This window comes from Lucilia cuprina, chromosome 4 (genome assembly GCF_022045245.1).
Source record: "Lucilia cuprina isolate Lc7/37 chromosome 4, ASM2204524v1, whole genome shotgun sequence".
In the NCBI taxonomy this organism is placed as follows: Eukaryota; Metazoa; Arthropoda; class Insecta; order Diptera; family Calliphoridae; genus Lucilia; species Lucilia cuprina.
In genome coordinates, this window is record NC_060952.1 from 63900718 (window position 1) to 63920442 (window position 19725).

General features: G+C 31.4%; 1 protein-coding gene across 1 annotated transcript in view; it reads left to right on the plus strand.

The window, feature by feature from the left end:
• LOC124419245 (cell adhesion molecule 4-like) overlaps positions 1-19725 on the plus strand; it is a 217242-nt gene that overhangs the window by 162974 nt on the left and 34543 nt on the right. Inside the window, exon 4 of the mRNA XM_046947868.1 lies at positions 12644-12788. Within this exon, the coding sequence (XP_046803824.1) occupies positions 12644-12788 (145 nt within the window). The remainder of the gene's footprint in view (positions 1-12643; positions 12789-19725) is intronic.

Consider the following 19725-nt stretch of genomic DNA (forward strand, 5'->3'; position numbering starts at 1 on the left):
CGAATTTTTTTATCTAAATTATATCGGAGGTGCCACGCCCCCTGCTGCTACTCCGCTAGCTCTCGCAGTCCTCTAGCTGTTTCAGTTTCTGAGATATGCGAAATTCAAAACTTATTTTGTATGTGGGGGTGGCTCCTCGCCCATTTGAAATTTTAAAGAAAAGAATAACCTATAACATCTTCACGACATACAGGAACACACAGTGAAAGTTTCAAGAAAACCGGTTCATCCGATTAGAAACTTCAAATATACAAACATACAAACACACATTCATTTTTATATATATACTAGCTAATATCCGGTGTGCCCCGCTACCCCAACCAAAATAAATACATAATAACAAAAAAAATATTTATTATTTACTAAATTATAAAATGTTTCGTAAATGTTTAATATAATTTATCTTGTGAATAATATATTTCATTTAAATTCCAAAATAAAATATTAATGATCTATTTATGTCTTACTTGCTAAAATTAAATATATACTTTTATTCTTAAAAAATAATTCATATTCTTATGCCTTGGGAAATACAATATTAGATTTCCAGATTAACAATATGTTACATATGAGAGATGCCAAGAAAATTATTGCAAGTTCGCCAATTTCTATCTATCTATGAAAAATTTTAATTATATAACAGTTTTCAAGATATAACAAATTTTTTATTGAATTCATATATGTGTCAAGCCCCCCATTAAGAGGCCGCCCGTTATTTTTCATATAAAATTTGAAGATTCTAGCTCTAATAGTTTCTTAGATATACGATTTTTTCTATTTAATTCAAGTGGGGGCTTCTAGTTCCCCAGATGAAAGTCCTCCCTTTTTCCTCCAAAATATTCAAATGTATATTGAAATAATTTATTCAAATTTTTATAAATCTAGTTCTATGTTTTCCTAGATAAACAATATTTTGCATTTTATTCATATGGGAGATGTCAAGTCCCCATTAAAAGTTCGCTCGTTTTATTCTAAATGTTCAGATGAATGTCAAAATTCTTCATGCAAAATTTAAAGATTCTAGCTCTAATAGATTCTCAGATATACCAATTTTTTCTATTTTTTTATCCCATAGTAGTCCCTCAATTTTATACCCAAAATATTTACGTGGATGTTAAAATTATTCGTGCAAAATTATAAGATTCTAACTGTAACATCTTCCAAGATAAACGTTCTTTTGTATTTAATTTATATAGGGGGTGCCACGCGCTCTAACGCTAGCCCGCCAACTTTTTATTTTAAATAATCATATTGACACTAAAGTGGCTCCTAAAAAATTTGAGGACTCTAACTTTAATAGTTTCCAAGATAAACGAATTTTTGTATTTAATTTATATAGCAGGTACCACGTCCCCTAACGCTAGTCCGTCCACTTTATACAAAACAACACACATTCATTTATAGATAGATAGATAGATAGATAGATAGATAGATAGATAGATAGATAGATAGATAGATAGATATATAGATAGATAGATAGATAGATAGATAGACTACGTCTTTCCAGTCCTATAAGTATTTTGGTAGCATCCATATCAAGTTTTGGCCACAGGGCCTTTGATATGTTGGCATAACAAGTTTTGGCCACAGGGCTTTTGATATGTTGCAATCCAATCTACTATTCTAGGACTGGTTAATGCTGACACTTATTCTTTCGAATATCATCCTATTATAGTGACAAATAGGTGGTTTTACCATCCTTTCCCTGTCATCTATATTAAGGTTCGAACCCAATCTAGCTAGTTCGTCCGCAACCTCATTACACTGCACATTACAGTGCCCTGGCCCCAACACAATCTAATGACAAATAGTCTCATAATGTAACTAAAGGCATTTCTACAATCTACACCTAGGCGCGAATGTACCGTGTGACAATCCAATGCTCTAAGAGCAGCTTGGCTATCAACATAAATTGTCACGGCCAACCCGGATCGATATGATTCCTTATCAGTTCCGTCGCTTTCCAGATCGCCAGGATGTCTGCTTGGAAGTCAATACATTCGTTAGGGAGTCGGAAAGACCGTTTTATGGTGATATCAGCGATATAGATACCGGTATCCATCTTGGACCCGTCAGTGAAAACTACACACCCACAAAACTGTCTATCGGGTACAAGCCAATCATCCCTAGTTGGAAATGCTTCCCGAAGTCTAGGGTCTTGATAAAATAATCCGTAATTCCACGAAGGGAATTACCTTGATCAAGCAGACCTACTTCGTACAAAATTTTTGTATGATTGTCGCGCGAAGGTTTCACTAACGAAGACTAGTAGAGTCTTAGTAGATTCCTAGCCGCCACACCCGCTACAAAATGTTCTATAGGTGACAGGTTCAGAATGATGTCCAATGCTTGCGGAGTACTTCTAATGGCACCAGTAATGCCAATGGAGGCACACCTTTGAGCTTTATTGAGCAACTTCCTGTCCTTTCTAAATGTCTCCCACCAGACAATACAACCATAAGTTAGAATAGGCCTGACAATCGATGTGTAAATCCATACCATATCTGGTTGTAAACCCCAATTCTTTCCTATGGAATTATTGCATAGGCAATTAGACCCTTTTTATTCTTTCCTTTTCAGCTTCGTTTCATGACAGCTTGCTGCCAAGGAAGTTTCCTAAATACTTAGCTCCACTAGATAAACCTAATTCGATACCATCTATCTTTGGCTATCTGAAATTGTCCACCTTATACCTTCTGGAAATAATACCAAAACCGTTTTACTAGGATTAACACCCAGTCCCTTGTCTTCCGCCCATAATGAGAGTTCACCTAGTGCAGTCTCCATGACGTCACTGATCGTGGATAGAAATTTTCCTTTGACCAATATCACCACGTCGTCCGCACTATCTTCCTACCCTTAGATTCAAATAGCCTTAGGATGCCGTTAACTGCTAGTAGCCACAAAAGAGGAGATAAAACACCTCCCTGTGGTGTCCCCCTGGTAACCCCTCTCCTAATGCAATGATCCCCTAGGCTATCTAGCTCACCAGGAAATCCTGAACTCCGAGCTCTATAAGCGACTTCCTAATAGCCTCAATATCTAAAAACGCAGCCAGAGTATAATACGTATTTTTCAAGCCGTGCTCAACACACACTTACCACCTCATGCAGTGCACTCTCAACAGAATTACCCTTAAGGTAGGCGTCAAAGAATAAATAAGAAGTGAAACGCTGTCAAAAGTACAGTAAGTCTACTGTCAGTCGGTACTTAACTCTAAGAATGTATTAGTAGAATTCTTAAGCCAACATAGTTGCAAAAAATCGGATTTAAAAATTAAAAAAAAAAAAAATATTTCATTTGAATTTATATTTTAGAAGATTTCTTTAAATATTTTGGCAACTTAATTTCTCTATAAACATTATATATGAACGTATCTTTGCTTTTTAATCTGCAATATTGAAATAATAATTAAGTTAGTTGAAATATTTTTTTCTTGTACCATACGAAAATTTACAACATTGTTCTTTTTCGTTTTAATTTCAACAACAAAAATATAAATGTCAAAAAAATAAAAAATATTTTTTTTTTTCGTTTATAAAAAATAAATCTTTTCGGGCTATTACATATATTTAAAGTGAGCAAAAAAATAAAAATATATAACGTTAAGTGATAAAAAATATTTTCAAGTTCTATAAGCCACGAATTTTCGCGACAATGTTTTGAAGTTTGGAGAGAGAGTAAGTTTCTTACATATGTGTTGGAGTTACACAGAACTCGTCTGTGAGAAGAGCGTATCGTTGTTGTTGTAAAAAAATGACAGCGTTTCACTTCTTAGTGTTCAATGGTAGGCGTGCTGAGCGCCACTAATGAGGCGAGTATCAATATTGTTCCTTAGATGTAGATCTATCAGTTTCTCAAGTGTCTTCAAAAGAAAAGAAGACAGGCTGATAGGTCTAATATCCTTTGGCTTTGAGTGGCTTGCCTTGGGTATGAAAATAACCCTAACCTCCCTCCACCTTTTTGGTAAATACATACTACCAAGGCATCTCCTAAAAATCTCCAGCTGAAGAGATATAGCGTCATGAGGTAAGTTCTTTAGTAGAGCTGGAAATATGCCATCCGGCCCGGGTGACTTGAAGGGGTCGAATGAATTAACCGCCCATACTAGCTTTTCCCTAGTAACTATCTCCTCTATGCAACTGTAGGTGTTACTTGGCGCCATAGACTCGAAGTCCCGTTGGTCGTCAACCACATCTTCAGTTGCGAGACAACCCGGAAAATATGTCTCCATTAGCAGAGCTAGGGTTTTAGAGCTACACTCAGTCCATGAGTTATCACCGTTCCCATGACAATTGGATCTTCGCTCCGGAACGACCCGAGTCATACTCGGCCAAAGATTGTCAACTCAGCGACAGCTGTATCAACCGAACGTTTTTTCCCCAAAGAAAAAGAACTATCGGCCACAGTCGAGCTGTTACAACAACAACAACATGAGTTATCACTCTTTTGGATATATCCTATGACCCTAGGGTCCTTAGATAATATCTGTCGGAATCTTGATAACTCGTTGACATGTCTATGGGTTCACAAAGGTGGCGGCGGCGCAATCATCTTAGGTCGGCGGCGGCGGCTTATTATAGAAAATTTCGGCGGCGGCTAAATTGTTGGCTCAATTTAAACTGTTCTTCAGAAATTGACCTTATAAGCGTTTATTTATATTAAAAAATCTTTGTATAATAGTCTGTTATATAGAAATCTGTCTGTTATGTGGAAATCTGTTTTTTCTGCAGAAAAATTTCACAATGTTCACATTAGAACAATATTGTGAGTAACACTTTTCAATTTGCAATAATAATTTAAAATAGTGGCAACTTCGTTCAAATTGGAGAATTTTATTTTCCGAAATACATGTGTGCGGCTAAGTTTAAGCCGGCTTAGCTTTTGAGCCGAAAGAAGACAAAAAGCCGAGAGAGCTCAAAGTACCATTCCTAGCCTTCTCATCCTTCGTTCGGCCTGTATTAGACGGACGCTCCACACAGTGACGGCGTACATGGACTAGGCAACTACGTTACAACAGCGCTTTACACATGACGCTGAGGGGAGCTGTTAGCAACATTTCGAACAACACTTACAATATATCTCCCAATCACTGCTATAAAATTCATATCCGGGATTACAATTGTCTGAGAAGAATATAAGGCCGAAGCCAATAATAATACGTAAAAATATTCCATAATGACTTTAATGCTCCTTAATGGCTTCAAAATACAAGTAGATCGATGAAATTTTAAACAAATAAGGAACTGAAATCTTCCTACAGACTTTTATGAGAATTGGTTCATATACTTATATATGTATAAATAACCCTACTTCCTATAAAAATTAGCACTGTCAATAGTAAAACCCCATTAATGGACCTCTTTCAAATGTTACCCTGATGTTCTCATTAATACCGATATATAATAATAAAATATTCAAAATATAAAAGTTCATTTATATGGCAGTGATTTGATGGTGGGTATAAAAGATTCGGCATAGCCGAATATAACACTCTTACTTGTTTAAGTTTACTTTTGACTTGAGGGCAAGATTGTTGAAATTTATTGCAACTCTATTACCAATACAAAAGTAAACATCACTGTAATTAATTCTATGTTTTTGCAAATGTCAAATTTTTGCGCCTTTTTGTAGATTTTATGTATCTACTTATTCCCTCTTTAACTTCTACTTAAACAAGTTCACTTTACATTACTTATATTGAAAAAAACTTTATAACTTTGAATTTGACGACACGTTGTTTCACTAACTTATATTTAGATTTTGAACTTTCGCATTGCGCTTACACAAAAATATTTCAACACATTTAAAATTTCCATAGGAAATGTGTGCTTTTTATACATTTTTAGTCCACTCAAACAAAGGTTTTTATGCCAAATAATGTAAAAATTACCTCCAGAATTTCATTGCCACTTTTCAGGGATCCTAATATTATTTGGGATAAACTAGTAATAGGCAACTATTAAGTTCATCTTGGACTACCGATTCCATATATCGTGGTCCACCAGCCCCTCCTTAAAATTCCATAATGACCACAAATCCTCTCTAGAAATTCTTGTTCAATTTTCAGGGCCACTTTTCAGGGATCCTAAGATTATTTGGGATAAACTAGTAATAGGGAACTATTAAGTACATCTGGAACTACCGATTCCATATATCGTAGTATCCCAGCCCCTCCTAAAAATTCCATAATGACCACAAATCCTCTCCAGAATATCATGGCCACTTTTCAGGGATCCTAAGATTATTTGGGATAAACTGGTAATAGGGAATTATTAAGGACATCTGGAACTACCGATTTCATATATCGTGGTATACCAGCCCCTCCTTAAAATTTCATAATGACCACAAATCCCCTCTAGAATTTCATGGCCACTTTTCAGGGATCCTAAGATTATTTGGGATAAACCAGTAATAGGGAACTATTGAGGATATCTGGAACTACCTATTCCATATATCGTAGTATCCCAGCCCCTCCTTAAAATTCATTAATGACCACAAATCCTCTGCAGAACTTTCTGGTAACAATCCTTTTTTTAATACCAATATAGTAAATTTTTTTTTTTAATCCGAAAATATTTCAGCACATCGAGTATTAGCCAGTTTTTATATTTAAAAAATAAACAAGTGAGAATATATGGGGGAAGGTCTTATTTATTACATATAACAAATTTGTTGAGGTTCTAAAACAACATTAATGTAAATATCTGGAGCATTATGATCAAAGTGTGTATTCAATCATGGAGTCATTCCACAGACACTTCGACCACATTAAATGTTTGACACCTTCGATTTAGTTAAAATTTAGACCATTTATTCTACAGTTAAATACGGTTTATATGACGTATTAATTTTTACATTATTTGGCATAAAAACGTTTGTTTGAGTGAACCAAAAATGTATAAAATTTTATGGTTTGACGGTCAAGTTAATTGTAGCCAGAGCTTTGGAATCTGTTGAGATCCATTTACCAGGTTTATCCTGTGGACATTCCTCTTCCATTGTTTGCCAAAGGTCCATCGTAATAAGCAAGCTTTTTACTTGTATGTTCCAAGTAGCATAATTTTCGCCATCCAATTTATCAATATTTGAAACAGTCGACAACATCTTCCTTGTTTTTTAACACCGGACAAAACAATCAAAACCACGACGATACGGATAAAAACCTCACTTTTAACTATTGACCAATTTAGATTTTTACTTTCTGGCGTCTGGGCCCATAACCTTTGTTGAAATATTTTTGTGTAAGCGCAATGCGAAAGTTCAAAATCTAAATATAAGTTAGTGAAACAACGTGTCGTCAAATTCGAAGTTATAAAGTTTATTTCAATATAAGTAATGTAAAGTGAACTTGTTTAAGTAGAAGTTAAAGAGGGAATAAGTAGATACATAAAATCTACAAAAAGGCGCAAAAATTTGACATTTGCAAAAACATAGAATTAATTACAGTGATGTTTACTTTTGTATTGGTAATAGAGTTGCAATAAATTTCAACAAAATGTAGCTAAATAAAAACTGTCATAACTTCTGATTGAGATCCCAATTTGAAATTTTTACACAGTAATAATAGTTCTATTGCCTATTTTTGTATAAAAATTAGGAAAAACAAAATACCATTTTTCAGGATATTCAAGGATAAAGGACATTTTTCGGTATATGATCCTTGAGCCAGGACCTAAAAAATATTTTATGAAATTTCAACAATGAGTAATCGGAGTCCTGTCGAACGAGACCTCATTTGTTATAATCGAATAACGGGTTCCAAAGTAATTAAGTCGTCAACGTTGCTAATTTTCCACAAAAATACGCGAGATGCCCAACTTTAGGAGCCCATAATATATGAACCATATAAGATACGTCGTACAAACCGTATTTAAGAGCAGAATATATGTACCGAGTTTAAGAAAAATCGAAGATGTTAAAATTTTAAAACTGCCTTTTTTGGTCGATAAATTTTGGAATGACACCATGTAGAAACTTATTATTTTTGGGGTGAATAACTAATTATTTTTGTTGGACAAGGTTCAAATAATATGTACATACCATAAAAAAATTAAAAATGTTTACTAATTTGATTACAAAAACTTTGCGAAATGTAAAAAGCAAAAAATAAAAAAATCCTCACCCGGAATTCAGTTGTTTTCTATTTCTCACTACAGCCGCATACTCGAAGCTCCATTAACATGTCGCTTTTTGTAAATTTGAGAACTGCATTTATAGAAAAATATAAATTAATGTAATTTTGAAAAACGCACCCTCTGCTCGTTAAATGAATGCCATAGACAATTTTACTGTAACAAATCTAAATTGTTTTGTTCTTTACCAGTAATAACCTATTCGGTTAAATGAAATATTGTGTGCCACCTTTTTACCTAGAAATACATTTTCTAAGATTAACTTTACAAAATATTCTGTGTTTAAATATATATCACAAATAAAACGTTAAAAATTCAAATCTGCATTAACTTGTTACAGAAAAAAATTGTTTTCCCTTTTTCCAAATTTTGGTTTTTATTTCTCCCCGATGAAATAGCAAAATTTTGATTCAATAAATATTAAAATAAAAAAAGTTTTCTTAATGTGATACAAAAGGGTAGCACAAATACAATTTCTCTCTTTAATTTTAATTTTAAACAAGTAAGAGTGTTATATTCGGCTATGCCGAATCTTATATACCGTATGCCGTAAAAGGAATGCTCCCCTATAAACATTATGGTGATGTTTGGAGTATGGCTTAACTCAATTATGCACCGAGCTCTTTTGAAGTTACAAAGTGTTAATTTTTAGAAACAAAATATATTTTTTCAATTTCTATACTTTTTAAAATTTATATATAAAATGCTGTACATAAATTTTGTTGTGTATAGAACTTGTTTATGTCAAATTCCATCGTTATACTCGTATTTTCAAATAAGGAAAACTACTATTTAAACAAGTTTGAGTGCTATATTCGCCTGTGCCGAATCTTAAATACCCTCCACCAGCTACTTTTATATTAATAGATTCGACATTAATCTTATATAATAGGGGGCTATCCGAAAACATGGATCGATATTGTCTATTTTCAATACACAACAAACCTTACTTATAAAGAATATTTATGCAAAATTTCAACTGTCTAGTTTCTCCCGGCTGGTCTCTACCGTGAATATATATATACTTTTGTGGATCTATAACCAATATTCCGATGTGTTACAAACGGGATGACAAAAGATGTCTCATAAATTTGGAAGATATGCCATTTAACATTTACAATCATTTTATTATATTTATTAGTGAAAAAGTTATAAAGGAACAAAAAAATACAAAATAACCTTTTAAATATATATATGTACAGTGGCGAGCAAAACTGAATACAAATCAATCAAGTTTATGTTGAAACCCAATAAAATCCAGAAAATTAAAAAAAAAAATGATAACTTTTTAAATAAGCAATAGAAGAGTAAGAAAATAAAACAATAGAAAATGTGGGAATATTAAAAATTTATCTCAAGTTTTAACCAATTTTATTAAAAAAGTCAATGTATCCACCTTTCCATGTTTAAATTTAATCAATCCATCAACACAAATAAATTTAAAAACAAGTTAGAGTGCTATATTCGGCTGAGCCGAATCTTTAATACCTTCCACCAGCTAATTTTATATTAATACTTTTTTAATTGATCAAATATTTACAGAAATGAGTTTTCTCATGTTTTAAGTAGGAAAATCCCAAGATTTAAATCTATTATGACTCCAATATTTATTGAACATTACAAACGCCTTTATATTTTTAAAGCGCTTCGCGATACTTATGCCGAACTTTATATGGATATCTTAATTTAGTAATGTGGACTTAAGTTATTTACGGGAGGGGACCTTGCATGGAAGCTATGACCAAGTATGGACCGATCGGAAAACCCTTTCACAACAGTCTTCCACTATATATATATATATATATATATGTATATATATATATATATATATATATATATATATATATATAATATATATATATATATATATATATATATATATATATATATATATATATATATATATATATATATATATACCCTTTCACAACAGTCTTCCACTATATATATATATATATATATAATATATTATATATATATATATATATATATATATATATATATATATATAATATATATATATATATTATATATATATATATATATATATATATTATATATATATATATAATGTATATATATATATATATATATATATATTACTTAAGTGCACATTACTAAATTCAGATTACCATACACAGTTCGGCATAAAGATCGCTAAGCGCTTTAAAAATATAAAGAAAATGGCGTTTGTAATGTTCAATAAATATTGGAGTCATAATAGATTTAAATCTTGGGATTCTCGTTCTTAAACCATGAGTGTGCATGAAATATTATTGATTACTTGACATATTTTAAGTATAAATTGTATCGTTTACCATTGCCTTCAAGGGACACTTTAACTTATATATATTTTTTTCATTCAGAGGAATTTTTTTGGATAGGTTTATTGTTGGACATAGCTCTCATACAAGGTCCCCTCCCGAAAATCACTTAAACGCACATAACTCATTATGCATACAAAGTTTATTGTGAAAGGGATTTCCGATCGGTCCATAATTGGTCATAGCTTCCATGCAAGGTCCCCTCCCGAAAATAACTTAAGTGCACATTACTAAATTAAGATATCCATATAAAGTTCGGCATAAATATCGCTAAGCGCTTTAAAAATATGAAGAAAATGGCGTTTGTAATGTTCAATAAATATTGGAGTCATAATAGATTTAAATCTTGGGATTTTTCTGCTTAAAACATGAGAAAACTCATTTCTGTAAATATTTGATCAATTAAAAAATTATTAATATAAAATTAGCTGGTGGAAGGTATTAAAGATTCGGCTCAGCCGAATATAGCACTCTAACTTATTTTTAAATTTATTTGTGTTGCTGGATTAATTAAATTTAAACATGCAAAGGTGGATACATTGAGTTGAGAAAATCTTTTATCATACCGTTTGTAACACATCGGAATATTGGTTATAGATCCACAAAAGTATATATATTCACGTTAGAGACCACCCGGGAGAAGCTAGACAATTGAAATTTTGCATAAATATTCTTTATAAGTAAGGTTTGTTGTGTATTGAAAATAGACAATATCGATCCATGTTTTCAGATAGCCCCCTATTATATAGCTATATATAGAAAAATATTTGATTAATTACGAATCTATTAATATAAAAGTAGCTTGTTTAAAATTAAAATTAAAGAGAGAAATTGTATTTGTGCTACCCTTTTGTATCACATTAAGAAAACTTTTTCTATTTTAATATATTTGTTGGGTCTCAGATGAATATTTCTTGGCGTTACACACGGAATGAATGATGGTAGTAGAAGGTACAATAATAATGAATTTGAGTACTGCTACTTGACTTACCTTTGAAGAAAGCACCAAAACAAACAGTTACCATTTTGGAGTCATAATTGTAATTTTTTCAAATATTTTAATTTTCTAGTTTTAATAAGAAAAATATAAAGTTTATTGGAAAACCAAATGGCCAAAATGACAAAAAAATAGAGTGCTCGTCAAATTGCCAAAAAGTTAGGAATTTACAACCGAAGAGTGCTACAAGTGCAAAAAAGAATAAACACCAGAAGTTAGGGAATATTACTAGCGGCATAAAGTAAAAGAAACAGTGGAACAAGGGGGTAGTAGTCTGATGGTGTGGACTTGTTTCACTTGGTAGAATCTCTGTTCTTTAGTAAAATTAGATGCTAAAATGAAAAAGGAGGAATATTTGAGCATTTTCATTCCAATATTCCTGATTTTGTGTAAGAATGTGCATATCCAGAGTCAGAGGTTATAATCCAACAGGATGGGGATCCGAAGCAGACGGCTAAAATTGTAAAAAATTGTCTTTCAGCGAAGAATTTTCAAACGATGCAATGGCCAACTCAATGCCTGGAAATCCAAATCCAATTGAAAATTTATGGACTTTGTTAGAGAAAACGTCCTGCGCAATTCGATAAAGAACCAAGAAATCTTAAAGAATATTGGTCGAGAGTACGCCTAAACGTATAAAATGTGTCATAAAAGCAAAAGCACTTTGCACAAAATATTAAAAATCAATTTTTTTTAAAGAGTGCAAAACTGGATACTTTGATTTTATTTATAAATACGTTTTAATCTTTAGATTAATATTAAATTATCATGAATTTAATTTTGTTTTCTTTTCATATTGTTTTCTGAATATTTTAAATTAAAAACTTTATTGTTTTTCCTTCATTTTAAGGCTTTTATTGCATTTTTGAGTTTAATTGTTTACCCAATTAGACTCAGTTTTGCTCGCCACTGTATATATTTTTTTGTAGCATATTGTGAAAGTTTATGAATATCAAATAAAAGTTTAAACCCCAATGTATAGGCATTTCGAACAAATATTTCTTAAATAAATGCATTTTACGTGCATTATTTGACATTGAAAAAAGTGGTTTTATAAGTACAAGCCATTACCGAGTTTTTGCAACTACCGAGTAGAAACAACTACACATATACATAATATATATAATTTAATTTAACAATATTAAATTAAAATTTTTAATTAAATAAAATTAAAATTTTGTTTTCAGACTTCAAGTGATGGAAACCAAACAACAAGTACTCTGTCGATATCGTTTAGCAAAACAGATGCTGGTAAATTACTAACATGTAAAGCCTATAACCATGCAGTTCCCACGGAACCATTAGAAGATGGTTGGAAGCTTGATATACAATGTAAGTTTTAGTATTTATACAAAGACACAGTGCCAGATTTAGTACATTTTGTACGACAAAATGTAATCTTGTCATTATTTAAACATTAATTTTATAAATCAAATTGAGTCTTCAATATTTTTCATTACAACATAAAATTTTGTATTGTTAACTTGTTTAAATCTTTTTAAAATAAATATTAATTAAATTAAAGTATACCTATTCACAAATTGTTCTTATAAATAATACCAAATATAATGGCGATCCTGCATATGGAACAATATTAACTTATTATTAAAATTAAAAATTTCAATTAAAACTAACGATAAATGAAGAATTAAACTGGGTCCAGTCTTATAAGATAAAAATGTTTTAGTGCCCCTGGTGTAAAGGGGCAAAGGCTTCGGGGCATTTTATTAACTACAAAATTACGTACCATTAACCATACAAAATTTCGAGCGATTTTCTTGCTATTTGAAAAATTACATGCAATTGAAGAAACTCTAAAACTATTATGAAAAATTCTGGACAAAATGGTGAAAAATTTGGGATCATTGCAAGATTTCAAAATTCTTAAAAAAGAACAAAATTACTGTCCTAGAAAAATATGAAGAGTAATTGAATTTTGACAAAGAAAACAAAACAACTTTTAATTTGACAAACAATTTTGAGTTGTTCATTAAAGAGTAAAAAACCACCCTTTTTGTCTCATTATTTCCCAAATACATCCATTTATACAAAAGTATGTTTAAAAATATTATTTTTATTCATTAGCTTTTATGCAACCACACTTAAGTTTTGGCTGGATTTAGACACCACTTATTAAATCCAAAGAAATAAAGGTTTAAATGTCAAATATCGTTAGATATACAAAAAAACATACCCAAATAATTTTACTGATTAAAATATCCAAATCTTCCTCCAATTAAAAAAATTTCGTAATTTGTTAATGGTATGGAAAATATTAGTGATTACACATCTTTATTTTTTTCTCGAATTGAGAGTTATTTAAAGTAAATTTTTAAAGAGTTATATAAATATAAACTTTAAGGGGATATAAGAATGATTTTCTGGATAGATTTAAGTGTTATATAAGGAAACACAGGGGATTTAAATTCGAATTTTTGTGAAAATGTAATTTGAATATATCATTTACCCTACTTTAGGATCGTAGGAAACTACATCCGATTCTGATTTAAAATAGTTATTTTCTGATACAGAGCAGATTACAGGTTTTGAAATAAAAATAGTTTTCCAGTGGAAAATATAAGTGATGGGAGTCTTATATATGGGTCTACAACAATATAATTTTGATAAAAAATGTTCATATGCTATTTTCTCGATCGTAGTAAACTACATCCGATTCTGTTTTCAAATAGTTATTTTTTGAGGATATACAGCCGATTACAGGTTTAGAAATAAGAATAGTTTTCCGGTGGAAAATATAAGTGATGGGAGTATTATATACGGATCTACAACCGATTTTACGCTTTAGACGAAAATCGATTTTTGATAATAAATTAAATTCATTGAAGATTTTTATTTTACGTAATCGTAAAGTTAATTAAACATTATAGAGTTTTTAAATAAAAATAAATGTTTGATTAAAAATTTAACTAAATAATAATTTTCATATAATATAAGAAGTATATATCATAATCTTTAGCATTAGAAATGTAACAAAAAGTAGACAGAAACAAGTTAGAGTGCTGTGCCGAATCTTAAATACCACCAGCTACTTCTATATTATTACTTTTCTACCACAATTTTATATTTTATAGTGAATTTTCTGATTTTCTGAAGGGAACCTTGTATGTGTGTTTTTCTAAAAGGGACCTTATATGGGACCAATATTATTTCTCTGTATATGAGCAACACTTGTGCCAAACTTTATATGGATATCTTAATTTAGTAATGAGTTATGTGCGTTTAAGTCATTTTCGGGAGGGGACCTTGTATGGGAGTTATGATCAAATATTTACCGATCCAAAGAAACTTCCATGAATATATTTCAGTATATAAAAGCAATTCTTGTACCAAATTTTATATCGATATCTTAATTTACTAATGAGTTATGCGCGTTAAAGCGATTTTCGGGAGGGGACCTTGTATGGGAGCTATGACCAATTATGGATCGATCCAAAAAAACTTTCATTGTAATATTTCTGTATATAAGAAATATTACAATGAATTTTATATCGATATCTTAATTTAGTAATGAGTTATGTGCGTTTAAGTGATTTTCGGAAGGGGACCTTGTATGGGAGCGATGACCAATTATGGACCGATCCAAAGAAGCTTTCAGGGTTATATTTGTGTATATAAGGGCAATACTTGTACCAAATTTTATATCGATATCTTAATTTAGTAATGAGTTATGCGTGTTTAAATGATTTTGTATGGACCAATTATGGACCCATCCTAAAAATTGTTCCTCTGAATAAATTCTTTTATCATAAAATTTTAATTTATAAAATTTTGTGAAGATATCGACATAACGACGGAATTTATTAACAAAAACGCAAATTTCTGGGAATATGTACTTTTGTATGGGAGGTATATGAAAGTGTGGACCGATTCTGGCGATTTTACGCAGAGATTAAACTCTTATGTGGAAACGCATGTATGCCGATTTTTATGGAATTATCTTGCGTAGTTTTCGAGAAAATTACATCAGAATGTTAAAAAAGCTTATTTATTTCGAGGTTGTTTCAATTCGAAATTTTTTTGATTCATAACTTTTCTCGATGTGAACCGATTTTGCCCATTTTCAATACCAAACTGCTTAGGATAACAATAAATATTTTCGGCGAATTTGGTTGTTGTTGTAACAGCCCGACTGTGGCCGATAGTTCTTTCCTGGGGAAAAAACTTTCGGTTGATACAGCTGTCGCAGGGTTGACAATCTTTGACCGAGTATAACTCGGGTCGTTCCGGAGCGAAGATCCAATTGTCGTGGAAATGGGTGAATTTGGTTGATGTCCTTGGCGTAGTTTTAACGTAAGCGTGTTTTAGGCATACAGGCGGACAGGCAGACATAAAGACCAAGAATATATATACTTTGTTGGGTCTCAGATGAATATTTCTTGGTGTTACACACGGAATGACAAAGTTATATACCCTCTATCACCACTGATGGTGGTAGAGGGTATATAACTTTGTATAAAAATTCATTGCATTTCATTAATATCAAAACATCCTAAATTGTCATGCTAAATTTCGTGAAGCATAAAATCCAGATCAAATACTTGATTCCAAAAATACAAATTTCTTGAAAATCGGTTCATATTTTTTATATTTAGCCCAGAAATTTGGCGTTATAGCTAGAAAAAAGTAAAATTAAGAAGAATCGTGACGTCAAATCATGCCTTTATATGTAGCATATTGTTCCACTTTGGAACAGAGCTGTAAGTGTAAGTTCTACAAAAGTACCTTTTGTAGAACGAAAATGTACCAAAAAGTCCCTTTTTATACGTTCTTACCTAGTCAAAGTCCTACATGCTAAATTTCATGTTTCTAAGTTTAATATTATAGAAAATTCAAAAAGTATCTTCTGTAGAACGAAAAAGTACCAAAAAGACCCTTTTTATAGGTTCTTACCTAGTCAAGGTTCTACATTCTAAATTTCATGTTTCTAGGTTCAATATTATAGAAAATTCAAAACAGTACCTTGTGGCATAAAACATGTATCGCTTATGCCGACAGAATATTGAAAAAGCAATTAAAAGTAATATCATATTTCAAAGTCGATAAAACAGTCAATACTTTAAATATCGAAAAAATTATATTATAGAAATTACAAACGGAAAGACAAACTTATATATACCCTTCTCATGAAGGTGAAGGGTATAAAAGGAATCTCAATTCTGAGCATGAAAAAAGAATCTCAATTTTTTATGAAATTTCAGAGGTTGTCTCGGATTTTTGGTCATATCTCCGGTATTTATAGACCGATTTTGCTAATTATTGAAGATTCGGACCTCACGGATATCTGGGGTCCTCTAAAAACTGATTTCAAGTAACTCACAGATAGACATCTAGGCAGACAGACAGACGAACATAGCTTAATCAACTCCACTATCTATAATAATCCAGAACATATATATTCTTTATGGGATAGGAAAATTATATTATAGAAATGACTAACGGAATGAATGGGTGTTTGTTTGTATGTTTGAACGCTATAGACTACTAAACGGCTAAACCCATTTTCTTGAAATTTTCACAGCGAATTCCTATATGTCTGGAATAGGTAATACGCTACTACGCCACGCCCCCATTAAGAAAATATAAAATTCGTATATTTGAGATAATATAACAGTTAGAGTTCTCAAATTTTGAGAAGCCACTTTAGCGTCAATATGATTATTTAGGATAAAAGGTGGGCGTGGTACCTCCCATATAAATTAAAAACAAAAATTAGTTTATTTTGGAAAATAATGCAGTTAGAATATTAAAATTTTGCTCGAATAATTTAACATCCATGTAAAAATTTGTGTAAAAAATGGGTGTTAAAGTTATTCGTGCAAAATTTTAAGATTCTAACTGTAATAGTTTCTAAGATTAACGAATTTTTGAATATAAATTTTATGGGAGGTACCACGCCCCCTAACGCTATTCCGCCCACCTTTTATCCTAAACAATCATATTGACACTAACTTGCTTCCGACAAAATTTGAGGACTCTAACTGTTATATTAACTCAAGATAAACAATTTTTTTAATTTATATGAGAAGTGCCGCTCCCCTCATGGGTAGTCCGCCAATTTATTACCCAAAATGTTTACATGGATGTTAAAGTTATTCATGCAAAATTTAAAGATTCTAACTGTAATAGTTTCCAAGAAAAACGAATTTTTGTATTTAAATTATATGGGAGGCCCCCTAACGCTATTCCTCCCACATTTTATCCTAAATAATCGTATTGACACTAAAATGGCACCGACAAAATTTGTGGACTCTAACTGTTATATTATCTCAAGATTAACGAATTTTTGTATTTAGTTATTATGGGAGGTATCGCTCCCCTCATGGGTAGTCCGCCAATTTATTATCTGAATGTTAACATGGATGTTAAAGTATTTCGTGCAAAATTTTAAGATTCTAATTGTAATACTTTCTAAGATAAGAGAATTTTTGTATATAAATTATATGGAAGGCGCCACGCCCCCTAACGATAGTCCGCCAACTTTTTATCCTAATAAGAAGTGCCGCTCCCCTCATGGGTAGTCCGCCAATTTATTACCCAAAATGTTTACATGGATATTAAAGTTATTCATGCAAAATTTAAAGATTCTAACTGTAATAGTTTCCAAGATAAACGAATTTTTTTTATTTAATTTATATAGGAGGTACCACGTTAAACTGGCTTCTCAAAATTTGAGGACTCTAACTGTTATATTATCTCAAATATACGAATTTTATATTTTCTTAATGGAGGCGTGGCTCATCGCCCACTTGAAATTTCAAAACGAAAAGTAGCCTATTACCTCTTCCAGACATATAGGAATTCGCTGTGAAAATTTCAAGAAAATGGGTTTTAGCCGTTTAGTAGTCTATAGCTTTCAAACATACAAACAAACTACCATTCATTCCGTTAGTCATTTCTATAATATAATTTTCCTATCCCATAAAGTATATATATTCTGGGTTATTATAGATAGTGGAGTTGATTAAGCTATGTCCGTCTGTCTGTTTGTATATCTGTCTGCATAGATGTCTATCTGTGAGTTTCTTGAAATCAGTTTTTAAAATACCCCAGACATCCGTGAGGTCCGAATCTTCAATAATTCTGTTGACATGCTTTAGAGAAAATCGATATTTAAAATTAGCAAAATCGGTCCATAAATACCGGAGATATGACCAAAAATCCGAGACAACCTCTGAAATTTCATAAAAAATTGAGATTCTTTTTTCATGCTCAGAATTGAGATTCATTTTATACCCTTCAACTTCGTGAGAAGGATATATATAAGTTTGTCATTCCGTTTGTAATTTCTATAATATAAATTTTCGACCCTAAAAAGTATATATATTCTGGATTCTTATAGATAGCGGAGTCGATTTAGCCATGTCTATCTGTAAATTTTTTGTTATTGTAGTTTTTTGTTTATAAACACAAATCAAAGAATGAACATGACGTTACGTTACGTTGTTATTGGCTAAAAACATGAAATTAAGTACGTAGAGCCCGGATTAGACGAGAACACATTAAAAGGGACTTTTTGGTACTTCTTCGTTCTACATTAGGTTATAAAGCTATGCTAATTAAAAGATGTTTACGTTAAATCTTAGTTCTTCGCAAGAGCTAAAAAATGTCTTTATTGAAAAAGTTCTTAGATTATATAGTAATTAATAGCTTACACAGCATTATTCATAAAGTGGATAGTGTAACAATTGGACAGAACATTAAACGCAAGAAATACATACAAACAAAGCCACGATCAGTAAAATATTTAAAGTATTGACTGTTTTATCGACTTTGTAATATGATATTATTATTCCCTTCACATTCGTAAGAAGGGTATATATAAGTTTGTCATTCCGTTTGTAATTTCTATAATATAATTTTCCGACCCTATAAAGTATATATATATATTTTGGATCCTTATATATAGCGGAGTCGATTAAGCCATGTCCGTCTGTCTGTCCGTCTATCTGTCTGTTGAAATCAGTTTTTAGAGGACCCCAGATATCGGCAAGATCCGAAACTTCAATAATTCTGTTAGACATGCTTTCGAGACGATCGCTATTTAAAATCAGCAAAATCGGTCGGTAAATAACGGAGATATGAGCAAAAATCCGAGACAACCTCTGAAAATTTCATCAAAAAATTTCATATTTTTTTCATGCTTTGTTGAATTAGCAACAACAACACTGTATATTAGAAAAATATGTACACGTGTGTGTAGATGTATTTGGGTTTTCAGCTGTGTATATCGTTTTTTATGTTTGGATGC